Source organism: Trichomycterus rosablanca, chromosome 18 (assembly GCF_030014385.1).
Source record: "Trichomycterus rosablanca isolate fTriRos1 chromosome 18, fTriRos1.hap1, whole genome shotgun sequence".
NCBI lineage: Eukaryota > Metazoa > Chordata > Actinopteri > Siluriformes > Trichomycteridae > Trichomycterus > Trichomycterus rosablanca.
The window spans coordinates 23,819,585-23,835,203 of record NC_086005.1 but is presented as its reverse complement, the minus strand read 5'-3'; the positions used below and the strand labels follow the sequence as shown (position 1 = coordinate 23,835,203).

At 38.2% G+C, this 15,619-nt stretch overlaps 1 protein-coding gene across 1 annotated transcript; it reads right to left on the bottom strand.

The window, feature by feature from the left end:
- Positions 1 to 1,222: 1,222 nt before the first annotated feature.
- Positions 1,223 to 13,558, bottom strand: smpd1 (sphingomyelin phosphodiesterase 1). The gene is made up of 6 exons (XM_063014286.1): positions 13,139 to 13,558; positions 6,604 to 7,379; positions 5,106 to 5,277; positions 4,768 to 4,844; positions 4,070 to 4,215; positions 1,223 to 3,649 (listed from the first exon to the last, which is right to left on the bottom strand). Exons 1-6 carry the CDS (start codon positions 13,334 to 13,336, stop codon positions 3,222 to 3,224), a joined length of 1,797 nt encoding a protein of 598 aa, XP_062870356.1. The 5' UTR covers positions 13,337 to 13,558; the 3' UTR covers positions 1,223 to 3,221.
- Positions 13,559 to 15,619: the final 2,061 nt, after the last annotated feature.

Genomic DNA, 15,619 nt, shown 5'->3' with positions numbered 1-15,619 from the left:
ATTGTTTAGTCTATTTTTATCTGTTTTATTTTGTCTCTTACTCTGTATTTTTATTTGGTTCTTACTTTTTTAATATAATGTTGTGTTATGTATGCTTATTCGATGTACAGCACTTTGGTCAACGTAAGTTGTTTTAAGAGTGCTTTATAAATAAAATTTACTTACTTTACTTACTTACTTAAAAAAAAGAAAGCTTTTTAGTAACAGACAAGCCTCCACAATGCTTTATTAACCAGGCCAATAAAGTCTATGCAAATGCTGGTAAGCAATGGAATTGCAAGTAATGAAATTCTACATTCTGTACCAACAAGTTTTCCATGCTGGAAGCCTGATTAAACATTGATCTAGTTCAGGGGTGCTCATACTCTGAACAAGTTTCAGATTATTTGTGCTTTGTGAGTTTATAATACAGATAAACTGTGGCCATAAGTGGAAGTACACGTACAGAATTCAGATAACATTGGGTCACCATTTGTGTGGAGTCTCCACAGTTTCCTTCAGACATGAGAAGGAGTTATATAGTATTAGTCTGGGAAAACAGTGGCACTGGTATGTCAATATGTATTTACTTAAAATTTACACAGTTAATACATTCAGTAGCCACAAATAACCCACATCTCAAGAACAAAATAAATAAGATATGCTTTCTGCTATGTGCACATTCAGGGAGATAAATAGCAAGGCATGGCTGCATGAATGGATAAGACTACCGTAACAAAAGAAGCTCAATGGTACGTGGTGTTCTGATTTTATGCACGCTCCTGTTGGGTAACGTCTAAATTGTGTACCCAGAAATGTACATTGCAGCCCTGAAAGTCTGCGATTTGACATAAATGAGTCCTAGTGATTTAGTGAGGCAATGATAAAACATGATTTCAACTCGGTTCTATAGCTTTCTATCACTTCACTGCATTGTGAAACAGGTCTATAGAAAAGAAAGGCTGCACTAACGTGCCAGTCTATGTTCAATACCATGACCTTTACGTGAGCATTTATTTTAAAGCCCCATCATGTTTCAGTAAGAAGTATAATTCTCTATCGATTGGGATTATATACTCCTATGATTAAATTGCTGCATAGTACCATACAATATTAAACAATGATCAGAAAAGTGCACCAAATTCAATCACACCAAGTTGACACCACCAAAAAACCTCATCCCTACTGTAATAACGTATATACTTAAGGATTGGACAGCTTTAATCATTAAGAAAGCAATTAATTCAATTAAAAGTCGTTTATTTATAAATTTTAATAGAACGTCAAGATTTGCATTTGCCACAGTTAACAGATGCTTTTATTCAAAGCAACTTACAATTATGACTGATACAATTGAAGCAACTGAGGGTTAAGAGCTTTGCTCAGGGGCCCAACAGTGGCAGCTTGGCAGTAGTGGGGCTTGAACCAGCAACCTTTTGATTACTAGTCCAGTATCTTAAGCACTAAGCTACCACTTCCACATGTCAAGATAATTTTCCAATACCTAAATCTAAGCAGGGCATGGATGTTGCAACAAGAGACTGCCAGACCATACCCCAACAGAGATACTGCTGCATGACCTGAAGTGGTGCGTGCTTGCTTGGTTGGTCAATAATTAATATGGAAAAAAGTACTTGGACAATCACAACGTATATCACAATATACTGTATAAATATATAAATTCAGATATGCTCAAAATGCCCTTCCCCAATATACTGATGTAAAAATTATAAAAACATTCCACTCATTGTTCGGATCTATCAGTGTTCCCATTAGCTTCTGATACAGCTGGAATGTTTTAGAATGCCAGGAACCACTCCCAGGTAGATTTAGTCCACAATAGCTCTACATTGCTGTGATAATGTATTTAGTCTTTCTTAATTTGTTATATTTTTTACAAATTTATAAAATTTTATTTATTTTTCTAAATTAATCATGCAAAAGACAGCCAAAAAAACCCATAAAAATACACTGTTACAGTTCATTCTTCTTATACCAATGGTCCTTTAGTTTAATTAAATGATCTCTTCTTAGAGCTTTTGTGAGCAGCTCCTTAGTTTCTGGCATTTATATAACACATTACAGCTGAAGCAAATTAAAAGTTTTTTATTCATTTCCAATGGTTTAATCAAGTTGTAACCCAAGTTTAGGTCATACAATGTTTTGTAGGGGTTGAATAATTGTGACATGGCAACATTAACAAAATTACCTGCTACTATAAATTACTACATTGTTCATTTTCTTTGTTCACTTGCTGTAGCATTCAACTGATATATACTTATATTAAAATCCAGCCATGTAGAAAAGTTTAGATGTATACCTCCTTATTTTGTTGGGGTAGTTTGAATACGTCTGTAACTATATTAGAGCATGTATTGTGACAAAGTTACAAAAATTAAGGAAAATGGGGAGGCAGGGTTTACATCGACACACTAGCAACCACACTGGGTCTGGGTTAAGTTTTTGAAAACCACAAAGAGCCATCATAATAACTGTTAGGCTTAATAAATTGTATCAAGTTTGGTTGGGCTTAAAGGTCGTATGATACAGAACTAGACTAGGATTTGAATAATTAATACTTTTATGTTGTGTGTTTTCAGCTGCTGTTTCTACATTCATTAGCAGAAGTGTTGCCAGTGATCTCTTTTTTGTGGCACCTTGAGGGTGAGACCACAACAGGAAGAAAATTTGTGTTGTTCGAATAGCCAAATTAGAGTCGAGGCTGTAATCCAATGTGCATGCTGTGGCAAGAAGTAAAGCAAGCTCTCAATCCAAGAAATCAAATAATGAGTTAAAATCTTCATAGCAGCTCCAGGAAATATTACCCACACCTTGTTCCAGCTTGAAGTGGAAACGATGAATCAGTGTGTTTATACAGATTGTTTTTCGATTATTACGACTTAACTAAGACACTGAATAAGACACTTTCGAAACTCAGTGGTCCTATCGGCTGGGCATCTACACAGACATGATGGGACATGGGAGCAGCTGAAAAAAAATCTTGCAGATACTTGGCTTACTTCATTACCAAGCAATTTAATCAAACTGAGCAGTGCAAATCATTAACAAAATTAACAAAAAAAGGCAAATGAACGCAATATACAGAACATCTTTTTACAATCTTTTTAACAACACACTCTAGAAATTCTTTAAGATTCTTTGGTTTCTAAAGATCATTTAAGGGTGTTTCATTTAGCAAAATCGCTTATGGGGACTCAATCACAAAGTTGGAGCTTCACTGATCAGCACAGTGTTTTCCTGACAGAACGTCCTTTTATCCCCCTGCTTACGTACAGGGCATCGCACTGCTGCAAAAGGTCTTGGCGGGCACTGCGCAGAAAGCAGATATTCGTGCTCTTACACACATCCTTGCAAACCTCCGACACATGGCCTTTGTGCCGTAAGTACCAAAACTGCTGGAACACGTTATCGTCGGTAAGGAAGGCTCTGGTCAGAGCGTCCATGTCAGAGGGAAAAACAGTGGGCACGCCGTAGGCCTGAGAGGCACGGTACAGCAGCGTCCACGCAGGGTCTGGATCAGGTTTGGAGAGCCATGATGAGCCATCGAGATAACCGTTGGCCAAAGTCAGGTTCAGGATAAAGGTCTCATGATCCAAGACTAGATGACTGCTGTTGGGGTAGTTACCATCAACGTAATAGACACGATATCCTAGAAATAAAATAATCAATGCTTTTACATTGCTACAAAAATATTATCATCATGGCATCTTAAAAGTAAGGACATGAAAGAAAGTCAGATTGGCATGTTCTGGTGTTTTGGTATGACTTGAGTCATTTAGTGACATAAGAAACACATTATATCATCAAAACTACATGGACATCCCCTAATTATTGCGTTCAGGGCCTTGCTCAAGGGCCCAACAGTGGCAACCTGGCACTGGTGGGGGCTTGAACCAGTGACCTTTTGATTACTAGTCCTACTAGTCATATGTAGGGAGCCAGCCGTGCTGGCTGATAGATTACAATAACATTTTGGTACATAAAATATGAAAAGGTTAATGAATGCAAATGAGTGTTTATGTGCTTAATATCACACTATCAGTGGTATTTCAGTGTGTGCTATCCATACCTGGATTCAGGTTAACATAAGTGGTTACGCTTGGGGCAATATAAGCCACACCCAATGGCCGGGTCAAGGTCTCTTCATCGTAAAACATCTGAAATTCATCAAGGTGTGTGTGTCCGAAAAACTGTCCCGTTATAGTACTCTCATACCTGTAACAAAAATGAACATATACAGGTCTGAACCCGAGTCTACTGATTTAATTTTTACTATCATTGACATGATCTCAGTTTCAAATAAAACAGAACACCGAGCACTTGGGTGGCACAGCCGAACTCGCCGGGCACCTGTACGGACGATGATCGTCTCATCCGAGGGAGGGGGGACGTAGGGGTTCGTCATAACTGATGCAATTACAGCCACTGCTGGCTGATTGATGGCACTTGCACAACAAGACGAGGGATAATAGAGATCTGTGTGTGACTCTCTGTACGCGATGCGGATCTCCATATGAAAATAAGCGGTTGGCTACTGCTCGTCTTGGAGGGAATGCGTATTAGTCACGGCCCTTCTTGGGAGTGTAATTGCAAATACACTGAGATGAAATTGAGAAAATACATTTAAAAAAAACCAGAACATCAGGCCTGAGAAAGAAACTGCAATACGCTTGATCTGAAACACATTGGTCTGAAATCATGTGTTTGTGGTAAAGCGGAGCTTCTGAAACCTAGTCTACAGAGAACAGCAACCAGCTGAATACTGACCTGTTAATGATGTGATAGTAGTTCCAGCTCCAGCTGCTCAGACAGAGTCCAGGAGGAATGTGACCAATAATATGAACCTAACAAAGACAAAGAAACTCAAGCAACAACCACAAACAATCCAACCTACAGAAAGCTTTATAGAACAGGATTAATAAATCTTCAGCATAATACAAGCATCATATTATCAGAAATGTTTTTTTAACCAAGATCAGTCTTAAGGCCAAACAAACACTTCAAATAATAAATCAATATTGACTGTATATTTAGGTCAAGATTAGACCTGATTAGATCCAGCTGGCTCTAGATATTCATACATTACCCGAATTGATAGTATTTACCTTCTCTTTGTTGCTCTCAGCCTCCTGTAAAATGTGAACAAGCCACTGCAGCTGGTTCGCTGGGTCTGTCGAGTTCACCATCAGCCAAAAGTTCTCCTTCGAGCAGAAGTTCATATTCAGAGACACAACTCTCAGACCCGGCTGTACCTGGGCTGTGTAAAACCCACCATGCCTAAAATGTGGCAAATGCAAATTAATGAGAAAACAACACGGCAATATGTAGTATCAGGAACAATATAATATGAAAATTTTAAATTGGATATTAAAGGTTTTCCAAGGGCCTTGATGACTTGTATTAGAACACTGACTATCAAGTAAGAGTTTGAGAGTACATGAGAAGACAAAATTTGGTAAAGGATCATGTCATTTAATCATGCAACACATGTATCACCCATAATAAAAAGTAATTACCTATTTAACGGGCAAGTGGTTAGGCTACTGGACCAGTCAAGTCACTGGTTCATGCCATACCAATGCCAGATTGCTACCGCTTGGGCCCTTGAGCATGGTCCCAAATGTTTGAATTGTCTTTGGTCACAAATGCAAGTTGCTCTGGATAAAAGCATCTTTATTTGTTTTAAATTGGGCATAACACAACAATTACAATTCTTTATATCACTCACAATATCAGCAAACATAACTATTAAGTATTAAATTAATATATTATATAAATTTATTAATTAAATATTTATATTAATTAGGTTCATTAATTAGTTTCAAATTGGGCATAACACAATCAGGATCCATTATATCACCACAATATCAGCAAACAGAAACATTATAACAATAAAGAATAAAACTATTAGAATTACAATGCTTCTTCACACAGTCTGCTTGGACTGTTTTAAGATGTTCAGTTATAAGATATTTATTCAGACATGTCTTTCCTTAGAACACAGAATTTTTTTAACATCAAAGAGTACAAAAACTGTAAATGTTTTGATACTTTTACTGCAAATTAGACTCATATAACCTTTAAAATTTAGGTTTAACATTTCTAGCAGTAGAAAAAGTTGCATCTTATACTAACATTGGTTCTGGAAATTCAGGCGGTGGAAATTCAGGGTGACAATCCAGCTCACATAAGGTTGAATAATTTGCTAATCCATTGAATCAGGTGTGTTGATAGTATGATAAACTTCAAACTCCACAGGTTAGCGGGTCTTCAGAAGTGGATATGAAAGCCTTTTGTTTATGAGCATGTGCTTTACCTTAGCCAATCATGTCGATTGTGCCGTTACTTAATATGCATGTTTAAATAAAAAAGTTTTTTCTTTCTACCAGTCATAAATACCAGTGTTGATGCTGTCATTTTGTCTTTAATTTTTAGGTTAAACTTAAAAAACAAGTTTCAGGCTCCAAATTAACCTAATATACAAAAGGTCAATATCTGTGTTATTAAAAATGTGAATCTGTGTTTGATCAGATTTGATATTTAATAATCCATTAAACCTCTTTCACCAGCCTGACCATTTGAATCTGACTGACATCTACCTACCTCAGTGTCACCAGAGCTTCGGCTGGCAGCCAGGGAGCCCACTCTTCTGCCATGGTGTCATACAGCCATTGAGATGAACGATTCCCGTGCACAAACGGAGGAGGGAAGCTGTTGACTGGTGTGCTCTCATGGTTACCCACAGCTGGAAACACACTAACGTTAGGACCGAGGTACTTCCGAATGAGCCTGGAGATGGTGATGAGTTCGTGTAGCTGCTGTGTCCTGGTTTGGGACCAGACATTGTGTGCTGGAATGTCTCCAGTCCAGTAGACCCAGTCCCAAGGACCTGCCTTGGCTACGTTCTGCAGCAGGTTTTCTATTGTACGCAACGGGAGGTCACACTGGCTGTAGGTACCCCAGTAACCGGCACCACGCCACCGCCAGTTGGCTTTACCAGACTTATTTCTGCAGCACAATGGTTCTTTGCAATCAGCCAAGCTGCCCACTGAGTACTCAGCATCCCAATGGATGTCTGTCAGGAAGAGGACTCTGGTCTGAGGTGAGCCAGGTTTGGGTGGCGTTGGAGGAACAATCGGTGGTTTGGGGACCTTGGGCAGTGTGATGTTCCAGGGAGCATAGACATCAAAATGGCCACAAGTGGGACCCAAGAGAAAAGCGCAAGCCTCTGAGGGCCAGAGAAGAGATTCTTGGAGGGCACGGATGAAGTCGTCACGAAAGAGTTCTGTTATTTCCCGGCACACGTTTTCCTCTGCCAGGTGCAAACGGATGCAAGCTTCGCCAACAGCTCGAGCTACATGCTCCATGTTTGAGTCACTCTTAAAGAAACACAACAAAGACAATATTTAATGTACACCTCAAATTATAATTGGTAGTTGGGTACGAACATGCAGGGCCCTAAGGCCTTACAGTAGATGGATGGCAAACAAGCTTAGCATCCACAGGGCAATCAGTTCCACTTAGATATACCACTGTCTCACAATCTATAAATTAAATGCTTAGCTTGCCAGTGACCCTACAGTACCTAACTGCTGTACATGGCTAGAAGCCACTTACTTTGTACCACAACAATTCAAATCCTTCTATTGTTCTAGAACTTAATCACAAGCTGTCTGGACATTTGTGACTCACTTTTTCTTCCACCCACAAATGAAGGTTATGACCTAATTTTCATTACACCCCATTTTAAACACGAACAATTTCATCTGTGATTAAAAGTGAAGAATTTAATTAAACAGTGTTTCTCAGAATTTATGTTCTGTTGTGCATGTGTCCACAAGTGTGAACGCGGTTGACTGCAGCAGGGAAGATAAAAGCAGAAAAATATTTGGTAACCAATGCAGTGTTCCATGTTAAAATATGTTTGAGTTTGTCAGTGTAAAGATACCCACTCCTGTAACTGATATTGTATGTAACTGGTATTATCACATGTAAAAAAAACGTGTCTGCAAACAGTAGGGTGACCATATGTCCCTTTTATCCCGAACATGACAGGCGCCCAAGTGGCGCAGCGGGATATTCCGCTAGCTCACCAGCGCCGAGATTCTAAACTCCTCGGTTCGAAACTCGATGTTGCCACCGGTCAGCTGTGCGCCATCTAGCGGGCATAATTGGCAGTGTCTGGAGCAGACACAAATTGGTCACCATGTCTGCTAGGGCAGGATAACCAGACTATGTGGGTGGGGTCTCCAAACGCTGTGCAAGGACCCTGATTAGCAGATAGAGGCTCCTGTGCAGAATGCAGAGGTCTGATACCCTCCTCGAATGCAACCAGGGATCCCCAGCAGTGGAAGACAAACTGACTAAGCTAAATCGGGAGAAAAATAGGAGAAAATGCATAAATAAATAGAAAAATTATATTGGGTATAATTGCTCAGCAAACAATAGAGGACACACCTTAATATGGGGTTTTTTACTGATGGGAGTAAATTATAGTAAATTAAAGTAAAAACACTCAAAAAAAAATCATCTAATATGGTTGCGCAATACATCAAAGAAACTAAAAAAAAGGGATTTTTATTTATAGGTGACTGTTTTTTAATTTGTTGTTATTATTGTTTAGAGCTAAACGCTGAATGAAAAGTAATACAATCATCTGCCATAAAGAGTAGCTGTATACGCATTAAAGTTAAGTAACATGGGTGGATGGTTATTGATGCATTTGTCAGCTATTTAAACCTGTACCCCATACCCAATGCCATGGTACCACCAATAAATCCCCCCCCCCCCCAAGTGTCCTCTTTTTTGAAAACCAAATTATGCTGACCCTAGCAAACAGCTTCAAAATGTTTCAAAAAAGTTTGTAATCAGACATCAGTTGACTAGCTGAACTGTGTGCCTAACTGTGGTGGTTAGGGTGCAAACTATTCATCTGACCTCACATGCAAAGGCTTCTTAAAAAAGAACAGTTTGACAGTTTTGTAATGACGAGCTAAGCAGCGACTGCTCAAACTCAGTCTTTAAACAGCTCTTTTCAAACACCTCAGCCACACACATCGACTTATAAAGGCGTATTGTATAAAGGTAGTCATCAACCTCCTAAACCACAGAACTGAACAGTTGCATTTTAAAATGTCCCTGACGCATAAAGGCAGGTCAAGAAAAGTAACCACAAACTATTTACTACCCCATTTCCAAAAAAGGTGGGACACTTTTAAAAAATGCAATAAAAACTAAAACTTTAATTTGCTAAATCTGTAGATTTTTTTTATTTAACTGATAAAAGCATTTTTGTTCTGTTTGTGTTTTCACTGATGAACCCAGCTGTATTTTGAAAATACAAAATAAAAAACAATAGAATGTGAAGCCTGCAACACACTTAAATGTTGGAATAGAGGCATAATAAGACTAAAGTTACACAAGTTACACAGTTCTGGAAGGTTCCACAATAAGTGTTTTCACTGGTAACATGTGAGGTCATCAAGATTGAGCATAAGAGAAGCATCAGCAACAAGGATGAAAGAGACAACCTAGACTTATACCAACTGCTATTGATATTTTGGAGAGACATTTGATACCATCAAGACGATGTCTTTTCTCAGGAACTCCATGTCCGTTTTTGTAGGACAATGCCAGTTCTCATTCTGCACAAGTTTCAATAGGGTGGCTTCGTAGACAGAGTGAGTGTGTGTGCGTGCGTCACTGTCCTGCCTGCAGTCTGTATGGCTCATCATGATGAGGAGAATCAGACAAGGGTGACCACAGATAGCTGAGCAGCTCAAATCTTGTATACAACAAGAATGGGCAAAATTTCACTTGCAAAACTGCAACAGTTAGTATCTTCAATTCACAAATAATTAAAAAGTATGATTAAAAGAAAAGGGCATGTGTATTTATTTCGTTTAAAAAAAAAAAAAAAAAACCTCTTGCTTCTTCCTCAGTAAACTCTGGTAATATAACAACATGCCAAGACTTCAAATTCCAGCATAATAAAATTGAGGAACTTGTATTGACTTGTACTGAACTTGGATAGCACATGCTCTGATGCTAATGGACTAATAATAACCACCACACTTCTAAAAAAAGTTTACAATAAAAAAACAACAGGAACTGTATACTCCAGTATACACTAAACTTCTTATGTAGTGGTATTAGGTCACACTGGTTTCTTAATTCTACTTCCCACTTTTAATTCCATAAAATACAAAATATCTTACTACCCTTTAAAGTTTTTTTTTTCTTTAATGTGTCAGATCATGGTTGGGTCCTCCAGCAATATATTAATTTATTTTTCATTAATTGCACTTTGCCATGATCATCCCAGACCCCTGACCTCCAGCCTGACCTCAAGCCCACAACAATGAATCTAGGAGCCTGAATACTTCTGTATTTTGAGAGCTCTTATAATTGCTTGCTTCCTTGTTCTAGATTCTTTGACCTTATCAAGAATTCTAGAAGAATGGTGCTGATGTTGGCAAGAAAATGCTGGACAAAGTACTGAATGCAAAAGTGCCAATAATAGAGAGAGATGTTTTAAAACATTTTACTATAATAATTAAAAGGGAATCAATAAATCAATTTAGGGAACATGTTTAAAAGAACAACGCTCTAGCACTACAGTTCAGTTCCAGAGACTTGCAGAATGTATGTCAAATTGCAGTAATGCTCCTGTGTTTGTTTGTTTTTTTAACCAATTTACAGAAAAGTACTTACTGTTATAAGGGTTTTCTGAAATATAGAAACGTAGAACGTTCCTTAACATTTTATGATTTGTTGTTGGTGATTATAGCTTTCTATGTGCCCATTCAATAGGGCTAGTTTAACTGCACCCATTTAAACAGTATGAGGATCAGTGGTCCTTTGTCAAGGTCTGCATGAATACTGACAGGAATAGCTAACTGACAGGAAAGCTAACAGGAATTTGTGCATATTTTGAGGCAAAAGAACCACTGAAAAAAATTCTAGAATCCAACAGATGTTGCAACATGGATAAGCAAGCTGTACAGTGCCATGGCCTTAAAGCCTGTGCAAGAATAACCCCCTGGTCTTGTTTTTTTGGCGAAATGTAGCCAATCATTAAGGGGCCTATTTGGAAGCAGAGGCTTCCGATTTGGATGCCGTGATATAGTGTCACCCACTTTTCAGCAGTCTCTAATTCCTAGCCAGGCCATTTTCTGGTGGTACATTAGTTAGATCTGATTATACTGACGAATTTCATCTTGGCATACAGTGACAGTTTTTTTTTTTGTTTCATCTAACTTCGACAGTCAACTGCTGCCATACATCCTATTAAATGTGGGCAGGCAAACTATCCCTATTTATATGGTCATAAAAAGTCAGCAGTTGAAATTAATCACAACTACCAACACATTATATTAAAGATTTAATTAAGTTAATTTGGGTATTTTTAGCCCAGTATATCTTCAGAAAGCACAAGTATTTGGACAAAGTACTATGCATTCCAAGTATAGACACAACATACAGCTAAAAAACACTAGTCCCTTAAAAGTGTATGCAATACTCTATGTATAGTTATTTATTCTACATATCTATATTATTGTTGTTATTATTATACATAGCATGAGTGATGAATGCTTGTAATCATTATTATTGGGTGTATATATTTCTATGTATACAGCAACAATACTATAGATGTAAATAGTTATAGTTACAATAATTATATTAACCATAGATATAGAAGTTAACTGATGTTTGTTTTTGCACTTCTGCTAGATGCTAACTGCATTTCGTTGCTTTGTACAGGGGTTGGACAAAATAACTGAAACACCTGTCATTTTAGTGTGGTAGGTTTCATGGCTAAATTGGACCAGTCTGGTGGCCAATCTTCATTAATTGCACATTGCACCAGTAAGAGCAGAGTGTGAAGGTTCAATTAGCAGGGTAAGAGCACAGTTTTGCTCAAAATATTGCAATGCACACAACATTATGGGTGACATACCAGAGTTCAAAAGAGGACAAATTGTTGGTGCACGTCTTGCTGGCGCATCTGTGACCAAGACAGCAAGTCTTTGTGATGTATCAAGAGCCACGGTATCCAGGGTAATGTCAGCATACCACCAAGAAGGACAAACCACATCCAACAGGATTAACTGTGGACGCAAGAGGAAGCTGTCTGAAAGGGATGTTCGGGTGCTAACCCGGATTGTATCCAAAAAACATAAAACCACGGCTGCCCAAATCACGGCAGAATTAAATGTGCACCTCAACTCTCCTGTTTCCACCAGAACTGTCCGTCGGGAGCTCCACAGGGTCAATATACACGGCCGAGCTGCTATAGCCAAACCTTTGGTCACTCGTGCCAATGCCAAACGTCGGTTTCAATGGTGCAAGGAGCGCAAATCTTTGGCTGTGGACAATGTGAAACATGTATTGTTCTCTGATGAGTCCACCTTTACTGTTTTCCCCACATCCGGGAGAGTTACGGTGTGGAGAAGCCCCAAAGAAGCGTACCACCCAGACTGTTGCATGCCCAGAGTGAAGCATGGGGGGGGATCAGTGATGGTTTGGGCTGCCATATCATGGCATTCCCTTGGCCCAATACTTGTGCTAGATGGGCTAGCACTGCCAAGGACTACCGAACCATTCTGGAGGACCATGTGCATCCAATGGCTGTGCCGTGTATCAGGATGACAATGCACCAATACACACAGCAAGACTGGTGAAAGATTGGTTTGATGAACATGAAAGTGAAGTTGAACATCTCCCATGGCCTGCACAGTCACCAGATCTAAATATTATTCAGCCACTTTGGGGTGTTTTGGAGAAGCGAGTCAGGAAACGTTTTCCTCCACCAGCATCACGTAGTGACCTGGCCACTATCCTGCAAGAAGAATGGCTTAAAATTCCTCTGACCACTGTGCAGGACTTGTATATGTCATTTCCAAGACGAATTGACGCTGTATTGGCCGCAAAAGGAGGCCCTACACCATACTAATACATTATTGTGGTCTAAAACCAGGTGTTTCAGTTATTTTGTCCAACCCCTGTACTTATACCGAGAAATGACAATAAAGATGAATTTATCTAATCTAATTTTAACCTTCACATATTAAAGCTTTAACATAACCTCAGTATTGTACGTGTACTGTCTGAGTACAAACAACAGGACTTTACTTACCAATAGGGCAATGTCCACCACGGTGAAAATAGCTTTGCATAACGGGCAGCTAATGTTGTGCCAGTTAAAGCGAACCTGAAATCTTTCTATTGGACTGACAGGTTTGAGGTCAGTCATGTCCATTTCATCCTGAACAGGCAATGATGATCCAAACGGGACCAGAAACAAAACAACTGTAAACAAATACACCGTGTCCATCTTGACACAGAGAATATCCAGCTAAAGCACAAACCTCAATGTATTTTTCATAAAATGACCAAATAATAAAGAGTTCTGAGACTCCGGACTGTGTTTGAGTAATTTCCGTAACACAGCAAGCTGATCTGCACCTCACACAGGAAGCACAATAACCACCAGTTCACAACTTCTTTAACTGCTGCAGCAACAAAATAAAGGTGCTAAAAAACAAAAAAGCGTTCAAAACCTCCCACAGACCAAACTTCTGTATCACCGGACTGAACCCACAATAACATTGTGCTGCCTGTGTCCACTTTAATCACCGGAGAGTCAGCTGTCTCATCACGTGATATGTTTTCACAGCACAGACTAACCCTTTCCCTGCCAGTGCAGGATTAGTTGAGTTAAACATGTCCGTAAACAATATCAGGAATAGTTATCTGAGGTAATTATAGCCTAAATTAATTTTACAGATTTTATATATTTTATCATCAAATTAATTCACACTAGGACTTTGTAGTGAATTTTATATTAAGCAAGTAAAAACGACAGTAAATCTAGGAACTTCCAATAGGGGCGCTAGGGTGCGTTCTCATTAACCCCCAAAAATATCTATCCAACTATTGCTTCACATTATACATAATAACTTATAGAATATATAATTATTATAATCTACAATAAATAACTTATATTGCAACATTATAACTTTTGCTTCACATTATACATAACTTATATAATATAAAATATATAATTATTATAATCTACAGTATAATAAATTACCTTATATTGCAACATTATAACTTTTGCTTCACATTATACATAATAACTTATATAATATAAATATATAATTATTACAATCTATAATAAAAACTTATATTTCAACATTATAACTTTTGCTTCAGAGTTAATATGTTTTATGTATTTGAAGCTCAGATGTACCACATAGGTGTGCCTAAAAATGTTTTCAAATTCAGATAATACAATCAGCCTAACAATTAAATAACGAGTTAAATCTTACAAAAGCAAACAAAAAAGCTTTTCTTAGTATTATACCTCTGAAAAGCTACTCAGCAAATTGTAAAACTGACCATAGATTTGATCTAAGTTTATAACTTTGCAGCCATTGTTTACCTACTATAAATATGGTCACACTTCAATTAGCAGGACATTCTTTATACTAAGTAGCATTGTGACAATGGGAAATCTGGCATCAAATAGTAGCTAAACTAAAGGTTTATTATCTTTGTGGAAAATATAGTGAAACAGGTTAAGGAACCCAAAACAAACCTCAAAACTTTGAAACAACTACTTGAAAATCAAGGAAAATCAAGAAGTGCTGATTGTCATGGACTTTTCTCCACAGTCACCTGACATGAACTCCATTTAGCATTTATGAGTGCACTTGAAGGCAGAGTATATAATTATATTACATAAAGGTATTTGATTAAAAACATTGCACGTCTTGTCTTGTTTGGAACTGGGTTTGCTCTTTGTACCTACGGACATTTGTTAAACAGATAATCTTAAGACCTAAAGCAGCTTAGACTCATGACTTGTTTTTGTAATTTTTCCAGAACTTATTTGTTCTGGTTCAGTCTAACCACAGTCAAATTTTCTGCTAATTTATCTAAAGAATTCTTTTGTGGAAAACCACTTGTAGTTACTCGCTACTCATCAAGAGTGACTTTGGACAAGGCGCAAATCCATCGCGGGCCAGATGACCACACCTTACCTTCTGCATGTTTTTGAGTACCTCAAGGGGGTGTATTTTCCATACTTGACCAAAACAGCAGAGGACACAACTGATCTACTCCTTAAATGTTGCACTATATGCTTTTGTCCGGCAGATGCTGCTATTGCAAAATCTGAAATCTGAGCAGGCGTAATAGTTGAGTTGAAGACTTGTGTACACTATATTGCCATAAGTTTGTGGACACTGCGTCTACTGATTGAGTTTTTCAGCCAAACCCATTGCTACCAGGTCTATAAAACCAATCATATATACCCAACTGGTGTGGTAACAGTTTGCAAAAGTCCCTTTACTGTTCAGACATGACCGTGCCCATGTGCACAAAACACAATAATAATTTACAAAAAAATAATTTGGTGTGGACGAAATCGAGTGGCCTGCACAAAGCCCTGACCTCAACCTTGCTGAACACATTTGGCGTGAATGCATGCCAAGCCTTCTTGTTTAATATCAAAGCCTGCCCTGCGAATACTTTTTTTGACTAAATAGACACAAATTAAATTTCCAGACTAATGTGGAAAGCTTTCCCAGGATAGTGATGGCTAGTAAAGGGC